Genomic DNA, 19,197 nt, shown 5'->3' with positions numbered 1-19,197 from the left:
AATCGAATACCTTCAGTATCATGTCCATGGAATTAAGCAAACTGATAAAGTATTCTGACATTATAAATCACGCAAACTTTTTTTTTTCTTTTTTTAAAATTAATTGAAAAGGATCTTTTTCCAGCTCTTTCTGGGCTTTTATCGCGCTTGTTTCTTCCCCATTTTTGTATATATATATATTTTCTTATTTATTTATGATATAAAATAATTTATATTATACAATTATGTGAGAAATATAAAATTCATAAAAAAATATAATATTTTTATTTGTATTTTACGAATATAGATGTATGTCCGTCGAACTCACGGTGTGTGTGGGTTTCGTTCGTTCTCGGTTCTTGTTAGATTTGGTGGTGGCAGCAGTAGCAGTAGTTTTTGGTGGTTTGCTATTTCATTTGGGGGGCATGAATGCAAATGTCACGAACCCACGCGCCAATTTCGATCTAAAAAACACGACCCTCACCAATTGCACTCTCCCGTAGATTCCATTCCAGAGTGTAATAAATCAAAGCTGAACTAAACAAAAATGGCGATGGCGATGGCGAGGAGGCCAATAAATCCATCTAGACGTACATCAGAAAGTGGAGCAGCTCCATTTGCATCTTCCCTTCGTTCAAGATCTCGTTCGCATCCTTACCTGCCCACTGCTTTCATTATCGTGGTATCTGTAATCTTTCTTTCGGTGATCTACTAGATTCGTGATGTGTCATGTTCTGTTGTGATCTTGGTGTATTTGATGGATGCGACGTGTTTGAATTCTGATTAGAGATTCTAATTTCCGAATTTTCAGGGAGGATTCCTTCTGATAGGTTATTTCTATCGTGGCAGAGGTTGTAAATTCCTTCTGTATTTATTATACATACGGTCGATTTTTTAACTAAGCAATATCTTGACTAGAGTAAATGATTTATAATTTTGCCGCTGATGTTCTTTGATTATGGATTGAATTATGGATGGCCATGTAATAGATTAAGTTAGTCTGCAAACAAGTGAGGTTGAATTTTAGGTTAGCTGATTCTTGTAATAGCATAGATAATTATGTGTAGTTTGTGCTGTGAAACGGTTGAAGGTTAATGAAAGTGATTTCTCAGTCATAACATTAAGTTTAGATGCTATTCTTGTTACTATACTTGGATCACATCGAATCTAGAAATTTTCTGTTCATGATAGGATTTTATGCTTAATTTTTTTGCTGAATGGTCACGTTTTGACTGATGGGTGGTTTGCCTGATAGGTACTGGAGCTAATAAATTTTTCAGTCGAGTGGAAGGTAAGGACACTGGTTTGCTAGCCATATAAATCCTTTGGTTTTCCTGTATCAGTGTCCTGCAAACTCCCTTTTGCAGCTTACAATCTAAATGTTAATAATTGTCTACAAATTCAAACACATTGCTCGATACAAAGTCCAATATGAGATACTCAATATCTTTACCTTCCACTGAAACCACACACTCTTTTAAATTGGTATCAAAATTTGGTAAGACGTTCAATATTTGACAATTAATTGAATTTTCTCCCAACTCATTTCAGGACCATCATCATCAATCGCCATACTGACTGTTGAATAAAGATATTATTTATCATAACTGATATTTCTGTGAGATACAATAATATATCTACCGATCATTTGTTATTTTTGTCTCAGTCCGTTCTTACATCACCAAAGTGTTGTGGGTGTGTTGGCATCAACTTGAAGGTTATTTGACTATGTTCCTTATCAGGTGACTTTTCATGTACTGTGGAAGTTCAACGTGCAATTCCACTTCTAAAAATGGCATACGGCGGTAGCATGCACAGGGTTTTGCATGTCGGTCCGGACACCTGTTCTGTAGTTTCCAGATTGTTAAAAGAGAAGGATACAGAAGCTTGGGGTGTGGAACCATACGATATAGAAGATGCTGATCGTAAATGTAAGAGTTTGGTGCACAGAGGCATTGTTCGAGTAGCTGATATCAAATTTCCTCTGCCCTACAGGGCAAAATCATTTTCTCATGTAATTGTCTCAGATGCACTGGATTATTTGTCTCCAAAATATCTCAACAGGACTCTTCCTGAATTAGCAAGGGTATCAGCGGATGGTGTTGTCATTTTCACAGGTACAATAAATTATGCCACTTGTTTACAAGACTTTGTGCGTTTCTAAATTAGCGCATGACTGGGTTAAGCTTCTTGCCCTGAATAACCACATGTGACACTTTGTCTGTAAGAGAAAGTCCTTCAATCTTCTCCTTTGTGTTGGATTATAGCCTGCTTCTCAAGGATTTCTTTTGCTCACAGTGAATGAAACGGTGAGAGTAAGAATGGAGTGTTTTGTATGGTTAAAACTGGGATTAGATGTGGCCATGCATTTTTATTAGCCACAACATGAATTACAATTGTATTGTTTACCGCAAAGTATCCCTTGTCGAAAGGACATAAACTAAAGGGAAAAAGAACTTCCTACTTTATGATATTATTATGTCCACAAAACTCAACCCTTGAATGTTGAGAGAGGCAGGTTCCACTAAAAGATGAACAAAGAAGAGCAACAATAATAACCCCATGCATATATTCATGGACTTCTATTCCTAAATTTGGATCCTGTCATTATGAATACTAGGCAGAAAAACAAAGAAATATTACTGGAAATAGCAGATAATAAAATGTGGAGTTGGCATCACACGTTGCTAAGAATTCCCACCAAGGTGCGCAATTAAATTGAAACAGGAGAAGGATTCCTCAAGATACCTTTCTTGTGCCAAAGCAACATCTATTGTTCATGGTGCTGAGATGCTATTTTGTGTCTAGGAACTCTTTTGCTTCTTCTTCATAATCCTCAACTTGATTCATATTTTATCTTTTATCTATCCAAACATTGAAAAATGGCATTTCCAGCAAAAATCTGTACTGTCAGGTCACAAGTGTTCCCGAATGAGGGTTGATGTTCCTCCAAACTTTCTAATTTATCCTAGGTCTTGTTCTCAAATTATCTACATAATTTCTGCTTTGATGCTAGATACTGTTTTTCTATGGCTAAATAGTTTTACGGTTTCTTTTCCATTGAGATTTAAAAAATTGCTTATCTTATATAAATTTCTAGGGTATCCCCATCATCAAAAGGCCAAAGTTGTTGATAAGGCCAAATATGGACGGTTGGTAAGTCATGCATTTTATGTCATATTTACCTTCTTTTTTTTTACTGTTGTTCCTTGACTAATAGGATGCTGGAAAAGTGTCTTTGGGTGTTAATATTGTTATGCATCAAGATTATGATGAGGAAACAACGATACTTACCTTTCAGTTTTAATATGTATGTCTTTTGAGTAGCTGCCGTATTTCATTGCTGTCGAAGATAACATAGCATAGCTTTTAAATGTCGTTCCAGTAGCTTTCACTGTGCTCTGCTTGGATTTTGGAGTTAGAGCAGGAAACTGCAGAAGAAAGCATTCTTCTCTAATTGTTTAATCTGGTCCAGAATTGAAGTGGAGATTTTGAAAACTTATATTCCCTCGTAATTTCAAACTTTTTTACAAGCATTTTTTTCAGTGGCCTTTGAAACCAATGAGTTACGAAAGTGCCTAAGCATTTTAGTCACAAAAATTTGAGGACCAAATGCAATCCTTTTCCCTCCCTCAGTAATCATATATTATTTTGGAAAAAAAAAAACCAGTCGTGCCTATTTGGAATTACTTTTCTGATAGGCCAAGTTGCGGAGCTCGATTTGGTGGATCAGATATTTTGTTCAAATGAGCTTAGAGGAAAATGAAGCTGTGATCAAGAAGTTTGAGCAAGCTGCTGTGAAGAGATCTTATACTTCAAACTGCCAAATTTTCCATCTCAATTCTTACAGTTGATAGCCGAGAAATATATATCCATAACTTTTCACACGTCAATCCACGAAGTAAATGGCTTCTACTAGCATCAGGTAAATGATTCTTTGGGGCTTCTTAAAACTGCTGAAGAAGAAACATCTGAAAAAGTTTTTGTTGATTTAAATAAATGTTCATATTCTTTTATTCAAAAAATCTATGGGATCATTGCACAATAATACTGTGGGTTTGTGCTGAATAGATTAATTAGATTTGGCAGTTGACAAGTACATCAGATGACTCGAAATGCTGCCTATTATAAATTTTCGAGTTTCTTGATGTAGCAATTCTGTTTTCTACTCTACATTGTGGCTGCGGCTCGTGCTTGTGTAGCATGTATGTTTGTAAAATTCCCATTTTCGCAGTATTCTTTGGTTTATTTACGGTACAAATTGGACCTAAAATACGCTGAAACAAAGGCATGGAACAAAGATATGTTGCTCTAATTTGCAGGTGCGTTGATCTTTTAGATTTATTCAGAACACACCAAAGATAACATCTGCGAGTTTTCAAGATTTAAAAAAAAAAAAGTTATGCCTAACATGCACACCATGTTACATGACATATAGATATATGTGCATAATTTTCTAAAATATGTTTTCGTGCAAGCAATGCGAACAATTTAATATTATATATATAGTTGAGAATGCAATCATAGCCTTATATTAGAAAATCAAGAGAAAGATAATGTTTTAATATAAGTTGGAAGATATCTCCATTGATATTAGGTTTTTTGGGTATCATACTATTGTGGAAATATGTGACTTCTATGATACAACAAGTGGTATCAGAGTTATGGTCGAGATCGAGTCATGTATCATTGTGGAGATATGTGATTTCCATGACACAACAAATGATATAAGAGCATTGGTCTTGATCGATTCATATGGATAATATCCTCAGATACTTACATGAAACAGGTGAGGGCTCCAAGTAAATACGCGATAAGCTCTCGAGGTAGATGGTGCTCCCGATATTTTATTTAAGGTGTGAGATACGACGCATTGAAGATGAGTGACATCGATTGAGGATGGATAGACTATAGGAGGGGCTTAAACCATGTGAAAAAGGGTGGAACTTCGTTTGAGATGATTGTTGGGAGTGCAAATGCTCCCGGTATTTCATGCAAGGCGTGCAATATAACGCAATGAAGAGGATTGAAATCGATTGAGGACGAATATACTTGAGGAGGGGGGGCAGACCTTGTGAAGAAGGGTGAAACTTCGTTTGAGAGGATGATTGTTGGGAATGTAATCAAAGTCTCATATTAGAAGATCAAAAGAAAGGTCACGGGTTAATATAAGTTGAAAAATATCTTCATTGATACGAGACTTTTTAGATAAAGACCAAAAGCAAATTCATGAGAACTTAGACTCAAAGTGAACAATATCATATTATTGTGGAGATATAGTACTTCTATGAGAAATGTAATAGTTTTGAGAAATTAGATCAGAATGGTGCTGACAGCGTAGGGTAAGTAAAAAATTAATTATATTCAGTGATGAGTTATGGTAATTATACTTTACACATGCACACACACACACACACACACATATATATAGCTCATGATCACTTGTTGACTCTATTTGTAACGTTTGAATTTGAGTGATTGAATGTTGCTGAGGTGTGCCATACATGATCATAACTAGCTATATGAATATGTCGATCGATCCTTCGTTTTTAGTGATTTTGATATGTAATAAAACGACTGGAGAAAACCAATGAGGGTCCTAGCTATATATATGTGTTTTTGTGTGATTTTTTTATTGGTTTAAGTTGAATACAAGAATATATCGAAGTCGACTTAATTGAATCACTGAAAAATGAAAAATTAATTAATGGATCAACCAACCAAAGGCCAAATTAATTACGGCGGGCTTTCATCAGGTTTCTCACGTAGATTCAACTTTCGGGCCATTTTCTCCCCAATCATATCCTATATATCTCCATCCGTATCAGCCATGAATCTATATATAAATTCAAACCCCACACACCAATTTCTTTGGGATTTTCTGCAATTTCTTCAATTGATATATTAATGTGCTTGTCATTATAATAGCTAGGCTTTTATTTTATTTGCCTTGTACAGAATTCTTGTTTAAGCCTCATGACTTTCGGTACTTTATTAGGCACGTCGAAATTTTTATTATACATATTAATTGTTTTTAAATCCAAGAACTGTATAGAAACCGAGGACGAGTTATTATGGAGAATATCGATGATATTGTACGTACGTATATATATTCTGTTAGCACCATTAATTTGGAGCTAGCTAGCGAACGTGAACAAAAAGAATCTCTGGCCTAGCTTGTGATCAATTACTTTTTTTTTTTTTTTTTAAATTTTACTAATAATAGTAAGTGCTGCATTAATATTGGTTTCGTTCAGTTCCACTTGAAATTATCATGCACGTCTCTAATTATTTAAGCACACTAGATTTTTTAAAAGAAAAAAAATTTAAGGATATATGAAAATATGCACAAAGTACTGAAAGAAGGGGATCGGGTCGAGTGAAATAATGAATATATATTGAAGTGCGCGCATGCAAACATATTCATGGAGCTAGGTCGAGGGGATTTTTTATTTTTTTATACAATGGGGTGGGGATCATATTTAATTTAACGTGGATAGCATACAAATTTTATGGACAATTTTCTTTTAATATATATCATGCACGTGCTTTTAGTGTATTTATTTAAAAGAACACATTTTAGGCAAACATATATAATATATTAATTAGTAGCAGATTTATTTTTTAGGTCCAAAAAATATATAATAACAAGTGGAAAAAACATCTTGTGGGGTCAATCGATAAAATACTAGGTAGCAAACAAAAGCACGTACCGTCCCATGGTAGCAGTCACATGTCTTAATTAATGTGATATTCCTGAATAAAAACCCTAGTATTTTAAGTTAAAGAGAACCATGAAAATGTTGTCTAAGAAAGCCACATGCAAGTCACACGGCCAAGACTCTTCCTACTTCTTAGGTTGGCAAGAGTACGAGAAGAATCCGTTCGAAACCCGTTTGGAATTATCCAGATGGGCTTGGCCGAAAATCAGGTAATCTAAATTTGATTTAAAGAAAAAAAATATTGTCATCTGCCTACTAGCTAGTTCAACGGCCAGGTTTTCGTGGTCGTCCACATAAAAAATTTGTTGTGCTTGGATGATGAGGTTCTACGAGAAGTAACCGAATATACAACAACAAAATTATGGTCGAAAATAGAGATTCTATATATGACGAAATTGTTCACCAATCGATTGTATTTGAAGAAAAGATTATACACTCTTCAAATGCATAGAGATAAGCTCATCAAATAACATCTCGATGATTTTAATCAAATTATACTTGATCTAAAAAGTATAGATGTTAAAATCGAGGACGAAGACCAAACTATTATTCTGCTATACTCTTTACCGAATTCCTACAAAAACTTCATTGATACTATGATGCATGGATGAGAAACTTTTACTATGGTAGATGTTAAAGCTGCTTTAAATTTAAAAGAGTTGAAGAAAAAAGTATCGGAAAAAAATGATGGCTCGGCAAAAAGCTTGCTTGCAAGAGGCAGAATGAAAACAAGAAATCAAGATCTTGGAAGGAGCAAGTCTAGGTCTAAATCCAAATACAGACCTAGAACATTCAAGTGCTACCAATGTAACAAAGAAAGACATCTTAGAAAGGATGGTCCATACTGCAAATGCACTAGAAAGGAGAAGACCTATGATTCTGGAAATGCATCCATAACAAATGAAAATGTAGATGTTTTTATAGTTTCCAAACATGACTCGAGCGATGAAAGGATCCTTGATTCAGACTGCTCATATCACATATGTCCTTCTAAGGATTGGTTTAAAATCTATCAATCCTTGGACGGGGGTAAGGTCTTTTTACTTGACAACAAAGCATGTAAAATTGTTGGTAAAGACACAATAAGGATAAAAGTATTCGACGGAATTGTGAAGACTCTGACAGATGTCAAACATGTTTCGAGTTGAAGAAGAACCTGATATTCTTGGGTATGTTTGACCATAATGGGTATAATTTCAAAGGGGATGGTGGAGTCATAAATGTTTCAAGATGCGCCCTAACTGTTATGAAAGGAAAGAAAGCCAATGGAATCTATATACTGGAGGGAAGCACGATTATCGAATATGCTACAGTTTCAACCATGGTTGATTCTGATATCACCAAATTATTCCATATGTGTCTTGGGCATATCATTGAAAAAGATATGGCAGAACTAAGTAAACAAAAACTGTTTTGTGGCCATAATAATGGAAAATTAGACTTTTTTGGACGTTGTATATTCGGAAAACCGTGTCGAGTGAAGTTTAACACAACTGTACATCGGACTAAGGGCACGTTAGATTAGATCCACTCTGATCTATGAAGTCCTTCTCGAGTTTCTTCTCTTGGAGGTGACAGATACATGTTAACGTTCATTGATGACTGCTCAAGGAAGGTTTGGATATACGTCCTGAAGCAAAAAGATGAAGTCTTTGTCAAATTCAAACAATGGAAAGCACTATTCGAAAAGCAAACTGGAAATCAAATCAAACATCTAAGAACAATGGTTTGGAATTCTGTGGAGGGGAATTTGATAATTTCTGCAAGGATCATGAGATCGTGAGACACTGTACCGTGAGAGACACTCCACAACAAAATGCTGTTGCAGAATGGATGAACAGAACTCTGATAGAAATAACACGATGCACGCTCTCAAATGTTGGTTTAACAAAAGAGCTATGGGCTAAAGCTGTCTATATAGCTTGCTACATAATGAACAGATGCCCATCTTTAGCAATAAATTTGAAGACCCCCGATGAGATGTGGCCAAGTTCTCCTTCCAAGTATGACATTCTAAAGATATTTGGTTGTCCTACTTATACTCACGTATATGAAGGTAGGCTTGAACAAATGACAAAGAAATGTATTTTTCTTGAATATCTTGAAGGTGTGAAAGGATACAAGTTGTGGAACCATGATACTAGAAAATGTACCATTAATAGAGACGTGACTTTCAATGAAGCTAAAATGTTGAGAGTACAAAGGGATTTGACATCTGAAAAAGAAAATACCGATATCTCGAAGAAGGTGGAGTTTGAGGTGGAGTCCACAACATAATCCTCAAAAGATGAAAATGAACATATATCACAAACAATTGAGGAATATAATCCTCTACAGGATTATCAGTTGGCTAGAGTCAGATAAAGAAGACAAAATGTTAAAACTCTTCAAAGATTTAGTTGTTATGTTGATTTGGTCTTCTACGCACTAAGTGTTGCTGAAAGCATTACTCTTGATGAACCACAAACATATCAAAAAGCAATGCTAGCAAGGAATCTGCTGAATGGATCAAGGCAATGAGTGAGGAGATTAAATCACTCGACAAAAATCATACTTGAGAGATTATTGAAAGATCGAAGAATAAAAAGATTGTTGGAAGTAAATGGATCTTCAAAAGAAAATAAGAAATCCGTGGTGTATAAGATGCAATATTCAAAGCAAGACTTGTGACAAAAAGTTTTACACAGAGAGAAGTGATTGGCTATAATGACGTATTCTCTCTGGTGATAAAACATAGCTCAATCTGCACACTTCTTGCGATCGTTGCTTATTTTGACTTGGAACTTGAGCAATTAGATGTCAAATATCTTTTCTACATGGTGAACTGGAATAATAAATCTACATGAAACAACCAGAAAGATTCGAGGTTCCAAGAAAAGAAAACCACGTCTGGCTGTTGAAGAAATCTTTGTATGACTTGAAATGGTTTGATGTTTTTATGCATGCAAATCATTACTCAAAAAGCGAGTGTGATAGTTGCTTATACATGAAAAAACTTAAGGGTGACCTATTCATCTATCTATTCTTATAAGTTGATTGCTTGCAAAAACATATTAGAAATTGAAAGGCAGAAGGCACAATTAAGTACATAATTTGAAATAAAGGATTTGGGAGCTGCTTAGAAAATATTAGGAATGGAGATCTACCGAGATAAAAAAGCAGACACACTATTTCTTTCACAAAAGAAGTACATTGAAAAGGTATTTGAACATTTTGGCATGCAAGATGCGAAGCTTGTGGCAACTCCATTAGCAACTCATTTTAAACTCTCAGCAGCATTGTCACCCAACACTAAGAAAAAGATGGAGCAAATGCCTTGTGTCCTTTATGCAAATGCAGTTGGAAGTCTCATGTATGCCATGATATGTACTGGACCAGATATTTCTCAAGATGTCAATGTTGTAAGCAGGTACATGACAAATCTTAGAAAAATACATTGGCAAACAGTCAAATGGATTATGCGATACTTGAGAGAAACTGTTGATGTTGGATTATCTTATGGAAATTCTAAGAACAATGACTTCCATTGTTGGATTTGTAGACTCAGATTTTGCTGGATATCTTGATGAAAGAAGATTGTTAACTGGGTATGTGTTCACACTCTGCTGGATGTACTATTAGTTGGAAAGCAACCTTGCAGGCTATTGTTGCTTTGTCAACCACTGAGACAGAGTACATCGCAGAAACATAAGCTGTTAAAGAGGCTAGCTATTTGACTTAAAAGACTAGTAGGTGAGCTTGATATACCATTAGTTAATACAATAATTTACTGTGATAGACATAGTGCCATCCATTTGAAGAAAAATCATGTGTATCATTAAAGGACGAAACATATCGATATCAGAATGCACTTCATAAGAGATATATTTCTCAAGGAACAATTACAATTGATAAAATACCTATAGCAGATAATCAAGCAGACATGATGACTAAGCCACTTCCAGCTACCAAGTTCAAGCATAGCTTGGACTTGATTGAAGTAAGCAGGAGATGAGAAACATGAATGAGAGCAAGAGATAAACATTATGTTTATGTATATTATTAATCTATGTGAAGGTGGAGATTTGTTGATTAGTTGACATAATTAAAAATGACAGTTGTTAGTTGACATAATAATTGTGGTTCATGATAATCGACTAATAAATATGGTAGTTAATTGTTGAAGGACGTGGAAGATTTTGAGCCATATATTACATCTCAAATTCGTCAATAAATAAGTTCATCCTTGGCCTTGAATAGCGCATCCAAAGTATTCTCCTCTACTTTGTAAGCACTTCAACTTGAATTCACAATTTTGTTTCCTTTTGATCAAGACACCCAAAGATTCAATTTGATGTCATTTATTTCCATGATACTGTGGTCTCTTGTCCACAGGAATATAAAAACATCACAAACATGATATTGGCGCACATCACTTCTCCTCTTTTCCCATCCAAGCCACTTTACAGTGCTTGTCGTGCAATTCCATGGTCTCGGGAAGAAGCGTGCAGCGATACCTTGACAAAATTCTTTACAAATTATTATTCGTTGAGCTATTTATTGCACCAAATGATCTATCAGTCTGGAGCAGTCCAGAAATTGATAATGTGCATCTAAAAGATTTCATACAAATCCTCGGCACTTATCCAAGAAAACCTATAAAACATTTAAACCCCAAATTAAAGCGCATTGCACAGAAGGAATGTTGTATCATTTATACACAACAGCAGCTCTTCAACAACAAACTCATGAATTAAAGCTTAAATTTCCAAAAGAACAATCGATTTTTATATTTGAAAACACGCTAACCAGGCTTGGTTTCTATATTGATTCCCGGAAAGCGGTATCAAGAAATATGATTCACGGCCCCAATCTGTAAGGACCTTCACCCATATAATGACCATCCATGTAGATGGCAGCATTTTGAGGATGCAAGCCATCCATCACCATAAACGGCATGTCTTCAGATGGTTTCCAGTGTCGTTTTCTTTGGTTAATGAACCAATTATTTATCTGTTTCTGGTCTAAACCTGTTGATTCAGCCAGAGCCACCTTCTCCGACTCCTGTTTCAATAAATTTACACCTTCACGTCACATGCATGAAAATAAATGGATAATACCTGATTACGTACCGATGGATATGGCCATTTGTAATGTAATTCCCACCAGCTGAGTAGCTTCTGCCGAGCATCTTTTGGAAGTTTGCCTTTCTTCTTCTTCTTGGAAAGCTCTTGCTTCAGACTGCTTAAATATCCACTGTACTTCCTCAAGAGGTGGTTTTTCAATTCCCTGTCTTCTGCCCGTGGATCAATCTCTGCAAGTTCGGTTTCTCCACCGCTGTTTTCTCGGTCTTCTTCTGACGAAACAACACCTTCACACTTCTCCTCTGTTGTTCACAAGTTGTTCAAAGCAAACATATTGTACGTACAAAGATGCATATATGTGTGACTGTGTGTGTGTGTAATATCAATCTTGTTTAAAGGACGTCCTATAATCGATTAACTTGTGAACCTAGCAGTCACCTGGCAAGGATCGGAAGTTATGTCAATGGATTAAATTTTACTCTTCAATCGTCGTTGTCTATCGAATGGAGTAACATATGTGATTTCAGGGCAAGTAAAAATTATAATAGTTTTTAAGGAAATTCACACTCCTATACGGTTGTTATACGTTGTAATATCCTAATTATTGATCAAAGATCATGCTTTCAATAGTTTTCTTTTAAAAAAATTGCCTCTTTTTAACTTCTATTTTATCTTAATTTGTCAAATAGTTCTTTTATTTCTATCCGTCGGTAGAGAAAATAATCTAGAATAAGAAGGAAAATTAAAACAAAGACAAAAGAAAAGAAAAGAAAAGAAAAGGAAAAGAAGAATAAATAGAGACATCATATGCTGCATATAAATGAAAGAAAGAACATAAACAGAAGACTGACAAATTTTAATTCAGGCTATGTCATGGGGTATCACACTGATATGAACAGCATCCTATGTTTCCTATATTTTTCAAAGCCTAAAGACTAAATGCAAACTGTAAACTAAGAAATGACAACATAAGTGGTTGGTTTCATCCGTTCTCAAGTCTGCAGCAAGCATGCACGTAACACACAAGTCATCAGATACATATATGAGAAAAAATAAAGATAGACTAATAATCAAATCTTATGGCATAAGAATTGACATGAAATCCCACCGAAGAATATAAACATTGATATTTGTATTTTTTTCTCATTTTATCATTTATAATATATAGCATTAAAATCTTATCTTTAACTATCTTATTCCTGTTTAGGGTTTTGTTGGCATTGGCACTAGTAAAAATAATTGGAAAATGGAGTTTTACGGGAAAGAGCAAATTTAGGGAGATTATTCAATGCATGTTTAATTCTTTGCAGACTGGAGAGTCAAATGCACACACCCACCCCACACGCTTTGCCAGTTTCGACTCTCAATATTGCACATTCATTACTGAACATCAACACATTGATCAACTTGGGAATCAAAACAACCTGCCATTTTTATTCTTTTGGTGTTCTTTATATGATGAGGAACTACTATATATATATATATCTCTCTCTCTCTCTCTCTCTCCATCTATATACATGCACTTTTCTATATGTATATGTATATGTATATGTATATGTATATATATGTATGTATGTATGTATGTATAATGTATGTATGTATGTATAATGTATGTATAATACACACATACACACACACATATTCTTTCTCTGTTGTGTGAGTGTGGTGAAGAAAACGTGGATAAAATTTACCAGAGTTTAAGATCCGTGCAGGGCAATTAGTTATCATGTTAAGTTGTGATTCAATCCGTCGCATGAACTCCATGGCTTCTTGTAAAGGCCTGGTTAGCTCCTCCCGATACTTCACCAGCATATCATAGTAAGCTTCCTATACCGCACACAACAGAATTCCGAGATCGAGTCAAGAATTAACACAGTGTCAGATCCCGTTAAACAATATTTATGAATATAAAATAACGACCCATTAAATTAACCTAAAATTCAAAAATAGTTTAGCAACAAGAAAGAAATTGGCGAAACTAAATTCCTACGCTAATCGCTATTATAAATCAAGAAAACATGAATATACCATAAACTGATCGAGTTCTGGATCCTTTGAAACATCCCGATCAGCTGGCCCAGTCCGCTGCCTCGCTTCAAACTCTTGGCGGACCGTCGTCAGACGCGCCACCACCTCCGCCGGAGCTCCCACCTGTACATATGCGATAACATATACATGTATAGAGTGAAAGAGAGAGAATCAGCCGCAAAATTGTGCTTCAATTCAGATAAGGGATAATGGACCTTTTGACAATCCATGTACGCTTCCAAAAGATTAGAATACTGAGGATGAGCAATAATCTTGGCTTTAATCGCATCAACTTCACTGCAGGTATTCTCACTTTCTTGTCTCCCGTGATGATCTTGAACAGTTTGATGCCCTCTATTTATGGACGGATAGTTAAATCTTAGAGCACGAATCTGCAAGAATCCAGCTTCAGTTTTAACAGTGGGATTCTGTTGAGAACCTTCGGATTGATCGTAACAGTCGCCTGATTGAAGATGAAAGCTACTGATCTGCGGCAACTGGCTCTGATGATTACTGGAGCCAGTGTTTGTTCTTCCATAAACCGAAGAGCTTGGTGCAAGAACTGGAGCCATATAAAGAAAATCCCCTCGAGAATTTGTGTTCTCACTCAGATGATTGCATTCCTCCATTTCTAAAAATCCCAAGTGAGCGAATCAGGAAAAAATAAAGGAGGATAAACAGTAGTATCAATTCGGAAAATGAAGAAGAAGCTAGAGAAAGTGAAACCCTAGAGTAGAGTGTAACCGAGCCAAGGTACTTTGCTGCCTACCCGATGAATTCAGATGAAAATCACTTCTTTTTTTTTTTTTTTTATCACCATAAGTAATTCTTGTTTGTTTGTTTGATCAAAGAGTGNAAAAGGGCAGAATCGGAATCAACTACTGTGTGCTTCGTCTGGTTGACAAAGTAATTAAATAATAATCAATAAATATTACGGCTAATTTGTAAAGTTAGAGAGGTAAATAAATATGTTTATTTTTCAAAGAATTTTTTTATTTTACAAATTTTAAATTATATCATAAATCCAATGTAAAAATTAGTGCATGACATGACATAATTTATATTTATATTTGATTATCCGATGATATCTAAAACTTTTGTTGAAGTGCAATAAATGTTTTTAAATACGTAGAACAATCGAAACATGTCTTTTCGAGCTGTTATATATCTAAAAAGATTTGAGTTGCACCGTTATCAGCAACTATAATTTTGATAAAACGACAATCAGAGTTAATCTTTGTTACCATTTCAACTCACATAATTGTCAAGAAATGCAATTATTCTTTGAAATTACATTTTAAATTATTATAAATATAATAATAAATTAATCATATTGGAGTGTAATAAAATCAAATATCATATGTATACATGGAGCTAACTATTTTTCAAATCAGATTGAAAAATTAAAATAATAATATTAATTTTTTAGAAATTGCCGCAATGAATTAATTAACTGAAAGAAAAGTGTAGCATATATATATCTATAGATGAGGAGGAGTTCACAAGTTGAATGTGTTTGTTTTGAGATGAAATTGATTTAAAAAATTAAGCGATTCCCCTTTTTTTATGGGATCTACTTTGACGTTGGTAGTAAATCGGGTTATCGATCAATTACCACTTTTATTTCGTGTTTTTGTAAATTGTTATGGATTTTTTTCCCCATGCAGTTTATGTTAATATTACCCATTTCACAAATTGTAAATTTCCACTTTTTTGTTTTTGTTTCTAAATTTCAATATGTAAATTTTCGAATAACAATAAAAAAATTTATTATTATTTTAAACTGTAGATGTTATCATTTGTATTAGTTAATATTCACATGCGGTCAATGATAATTTCATTCTTCTATATATAGCTATATTAATACTTACTTTGATTCTAATCTTAATTTAATATTTGATTTNGGCCCAGATCAGGTCTAGCTCTTCAGAGGAGGAATTTTATTTAATTTGTTTCTAAACCCTTGGAGACTGACGGACAGAAGGGAGAAAATGCACAACTCACATGTTGCATACCGAGGACAACACAATTAATCGAACTTCGAACCTGCGATTCAGTTCGACTTGGGAGGGGGAGACTGGTGTTACCCCATAGATAGGCCCACTAGGGTTAGGCCCAAACCAGACGTGGGACCCCTGGCCCATCCCCAACCAAGGTGAAAGGCCCATCACGGGCTCAGATACTCTCCTATAAATAACAGGTTTGAGTGTTCAGTTGAGATATTCACTATATTGTTTTCAGCAGCACCCTTAGCTGCTCCCCCATATATCCTCAGTCTCTGACTTGAGCGTCGGAGGGGCTACGCCAGGACACCCTCCTGGCTCCCTTCTAACGGTCTTATTTGTAATTTCAGGCTCAGGACAATTTCAAACCTGCGTCTGAATTAGTGACCCTCGCCGGGATCGGACCCTAAATTTCCCGTGAGTATCACTTGGTGCCGTATGTGGGAAACTTTGAGTTGAGACGTAGAGATGGTAGGCAGGAGAGAGAATAGAAGAGCTAACTCTGCATCGTCGCGTCCTCAGATGGGACCAGACGAGGTAGGAACAACCGCGTCTTGAGACGAGGCATGAACAATCTCTTCAGGAGGCAAGAGCCGAGCAACCCCAACACGAGACAAGGGTCGAGCAACCCCGTCCCAATGAGAATGTGGGGAACTTAACCCTGGAACAGTTGGACCAATTTATCACCCAGACAGTGGATGAGGCCATGAAGAGGAATCAAGAGTCTATGTTTGCAGGAGAGCAGGCCGCTCGCCAGGAGCGAGAGGAGAATGTCGAAGCCCACCAGAGCAGGGTTGAAGAGTCACAGCCCCTCCAAAGTGGGGAGATTAGTGAGATGGGGGAGATATGGAAGGAGATACAGATGTTGAAGCAGCAGGTAGGAAGCAGAGCGCCGGTACCCAAGAGAGGAAGTCTTTTTTCACTAGCCATCTTGGAAGAAGGGCTTCCTCCAAGTTTCCGACAGCCAAACGTAGGAGAATATGACGGACATACTGACCCTGAAGAACACTTGGGGAGATTTGAGAATGCGGCTCTGTTGCATCAGTATTCAGATGGAGTCAAGTGTAGGGTGTTTCTGGGCACGTTGATGAGGTCAGCCCATCAATGGTTTAACACCTTGCAGCCCAACTCCCTACGATCTTTCGAGGATTTTTCCGTTGCTTTCTTGCATAGATTCGTTAGCAGCAGAAAGCACCAAAGAAATTATTTAAGCATGTTCGGGATGAAGCAACAAGAAGCAGAAACTTTGCGAGAATTTATCTGGCGTTTCAACAGTGCAGCGCTGGAGATACCAGCGGCGACCCCTGACATCATGATAAGTGCCTTTACCTAGGGACTGAGAGGAGGCGAATTCTTCAAAGCGCTCGTCAAGAAACCTCCATTGAGCTATGATGATCTTTTAGCTCGGGCAGAAAAGTATGTGAATCTAGAAGATGCCCAACGACACAAGAGGATGGAGCAGCGACCAGGAGGAAGTAGAGTTGAGGGGACGGAGAGAGGAGGTAGGAAGAGAAGTGCGGGTGAGAGAGAAGAGGATAAAGGTAGGGACAGATGACAATTCTCATCTCATGTTCCCCTGGATAAGATTCGTGACAAGAGGAGTTAGAGGGTGATGGTGGAGAATTTTCAATATCCTGCTAAGGCATCGCCTAGCAGAGGAGTTAGAGAGTGAGGGTGGAGAATTTTTATTTTCCTGCTAAAGCGTCGCCTAGCAGAGGAGTTAGAGGGTGGGGGTGGAGAATTCTTATTTTTCTGCTAAGGCATCGCCTAGCGGAGGAGCAGAGTGAGAGGTGATTATTTTATTTTCCTGCTAAGGCGTCGTCTAGCAGAGGAGGTTAGATCGTGAAGGTGGAGAATTTTTATTTTCCTGCTAAGGCGTGGCCTAGCAGAGGAGTTAGAGGGTGAGGGTGGAGAATTTTTATTTTCCTGCTAAGACATCGCCTAGCAAAGGAGCAGAGTTAGAGAGGATGAGAATTAAATTTTCTTGCTTAGGCTGCGCCTAGTAGAGGAGCAGAGTTGGGGAAGAGAAGAATTTTCATTACCCTACTAAGGCATTGCCTAGCAGAGGAGTTAGAGGGTGAAAGTGAAGAAGAATTTTTATTATCCTGCTAAGGCGTCGCCTAGCAGAGTAGTTAGAGGGTGAGGGTGTAGAATTTTTATTTCCCTGCTAAGGTATCGCCTAGCAGAGGAGCAGAGTTAGAGAGGATGAGAATTAAATTCTGTTGCTTAGGTTGTGCCTAGTAGAGGAGCAGAGTTGGGGAGGAGAAGAATTTTCATTATCCTACTAAGGCATCATCTAGCAGAGGAGTTAGGGGGTGGGGGTGAGGGTGAGGGTGAGGGTGGTGAAGAATTTTCATTATCCTGCTAAGGCGTCGCCTAGCAGAGGAGTTAGAGGGTGATGGTTGGATACAAATTTTATTTTCCTGCTAAGGCATCGCCTTGCAGAGGAGTTAAAGGGTGAGGGTTTGAGAAAAATTTCATTTTCCTGCTCAGGCATCGACTAGCAGAGGAGTTAGAGGGTGATGGTTGGAGAAAAATTTCATTTTTCTGCTAAGGCATCGCCTAGCAGAGGAGTTAGAGGGTGATGGCTGGAGAAAAATTTCATTTTCCTGCTAAGGCATCGCCTAGCAGAGGAGTTAGAGGGTGAGGGTGGAGAATTTTTATTTTCCTGCTAAGGCGTGGCCTAGCAGAGGAGTTAGAGGGTGAGGGCTGGAGAAAAATTTCATTTTCCTGTTAAGGCATCGCCTAGCAGAGGAGAAGAGTGGATGATGAGAAATACATTTTTCTGCTAAGGCCCGGCTTAGCAGAGGAGTTAGAGGGTGGAGGTCTTGAAATCGTATTTTCCTGCTAAGGTATCACCTAGCAGAGGAGCTAGAAGGTGGAGGCGGTAAATTTTTATTTCCTGCTAAGGCATCGGCTAGCGGAGGTGCATAGCTGGAGTGGAGAAAAATTAAATTTTCCTGCTAAGGCCCGACTTAGCAGAGGAGTTAGAGGGTGGAGGTGTTAAATTTTTATTTTCCTGCTAACGTATCACATAGCAGAGGAGTTAGAGGGTGGATGTGATGAATTTTTATTTTCCTACTAATGGATCGCGTAGCAGAGGAGTTAGAGGGTGGAGGTGTTGAATTTTTATTTTCCTGCTAAGGTATCACCTAGCGGAGGAGTTAGAAGGTGGAGGTGGTAAATTTTTATTTCCTGCTAAGGCATCGGCTAGCGGAGATGCATAGCTGGAGTGGAGAAAAATTAAATTTTCCTGCAAAGGCCCGACTTAGCAGAGGAGTTAGAGGGTGGAGGTGTTGCATTTTTATTTTCCTGCTAAGGTATCACCTAGCAGAGGAGTTAGAGGATGGATGTGAGGAATTTTTATTTTCCTGTTAATGTATCGCGTACCAGAGGAGTTAG

At 37.0% G+C, this 19,197-nt stretch overlaps 2 protein-coding genes across 5 annotated transcripts; one reads left to right on the top strand and one right to left on the bottom strand.

Annotated features, from left to right (window-relative positions):
- Positions 1 to 340: 340 nt before the first annotated feature.
- Positions 341 to 4,227, top strand: LOC140990384 (probable pectin methylesterase CGR2). 3 transcript variants are annotated; one of them, XM_073460063.1, is made up of 7 exons: positions 342 to 661; positions 791 to 830; positions 1,235 to 1,270; positions 1,722 to 1,910; positions 2,007 to 2,096; positions 3,080 to 3,135; positions 3,681 to 4,226. In XM_073460063.1, the coding sequence occupies exons 1-7, from the start codon at positions 527 to 529 to the stop codon at positions 3,831 to 3,833; spliced, it is 699 nt and encodes a 232-aa protein (XP_073316164.1). In that variant the 5' UTR covers positions 342 to 526; the 3' UTR covers positions 3,834 to 4,226. The 3 variants fall into 3 exon arrangements, with proteins under 3 accessions (XP_073316163.1, XP_073316164.1, XP_073316162.1); XM_073460061.1 differs by having other exon boundaries at positions 346 to 661; positions 1,722 to 2,096; positions 3,681 to 4,222; XM_073460062.1 differs by lacking the exon at positions 1,235 to 1,270 and having other exon boundaries at positions 341 to 661; positions 1,722 to 2,096; positions 3,681 to 4,227.
- A 7,114-nt stretch (positions 4,228 to 11,341) lies between these two features.
- Positions 11,342 to 14,647, bottom strand: LOC140989490 (homeotic protein knotted-1-like). Of its 2 annotated transcripts, none has more exons than XM_073458686.1 (6): positions 14,519 to 14,647; positions 14,008 to 14,423; positions 13,793 to 13,915; positions 13,456 to 13,591; positions 11,813 to 12,066; positions 11,342 to 11,744 (listed from the first exon to the last, which is right to left on the bottom strand). In XM_073458686.1, exons 2-6 carry the CDS (start codon positions 14,419 to 14,421, stop codon positions 11,541 to 11,543), a joined length of 1,131 nt encoding a protein of 376 aa, XP_073314787.1. In that variant the 5' UTR covers positions 14,422 to 14,423; positions 14,519 to 14,647; the 3' UTR covers positions 11,342 to 11,540. The 2 variants fall into 2 exon arrangements, with proteins under 2 accessions (XP_073314787.1, XP_073314786.1); XM_073458685.1 differs by having other exon boundaries at positions 14,562 to 14,647.
- Positions 14,648 to 19,197: the final 4,550 nt, after the last annotated feature.

This window comes from Primulina huaijiensis, chromosome 12 (genome assembly GCF_012295235.1).
Source record: "Primulina huaijiensis isolate GDHJ02 chromosome 12, ASM1229523v2, whole genome shotgun sequence".
NCBI lineage: Eukaryota > Viridiplantae > Streptophyta > Magnoliopsida > Lamiales > Gesneriaceae > Primulina > Primulina huaijiensis.
This window is presented reverse-complemented; position numbering and strand designations above follow the sequence as displayed.

Bases quoted from the DNA above. Each gene is read 5' to 3' on its own strand.
- LOC140990384 (XM_073460061.1), top strand. From the start codon at position 527: ATGGCGATGGCGATGGCGAGGAGGCCAATAAATCCATCTAGACGTACA. The intron at 1,271-1,721 runs GTAAGGACACTG...GTTCCTTATCAG, and splicing joins ATTTTTCAGTCGAGTGGAAG to GTGACTTTTCATGTACTGTG. The intron at 2,097-3,079 runs GTACAATAAATT...ATAAATTTCTAG, and splicing joins TGGTGTTGTCATTTTCACAG to GGTATCCCCATCATCAAAAG.
- LOC140989490 (XM_073458686.1), bottom strand. From the start codon at position 14,421: ATGGAGGAATGCAATCATCTGAGTGAGAACACAAATTCTCGAGGGGAT. The intron at 13,916-14,007 runs GTCCATTATCCC...GCATATGTACAG, and splicing joins CGTACATGGATTGTCAAAAG to GTGGGAGCTCCGGCGGAGGT. The intron at 13,592-13,792 runs GTATATTCATGT...TGTGCGGTATAG, and splicing joins CAGAACTCGATCAGTTTATG to GAAGCTTACTATGATATGCT.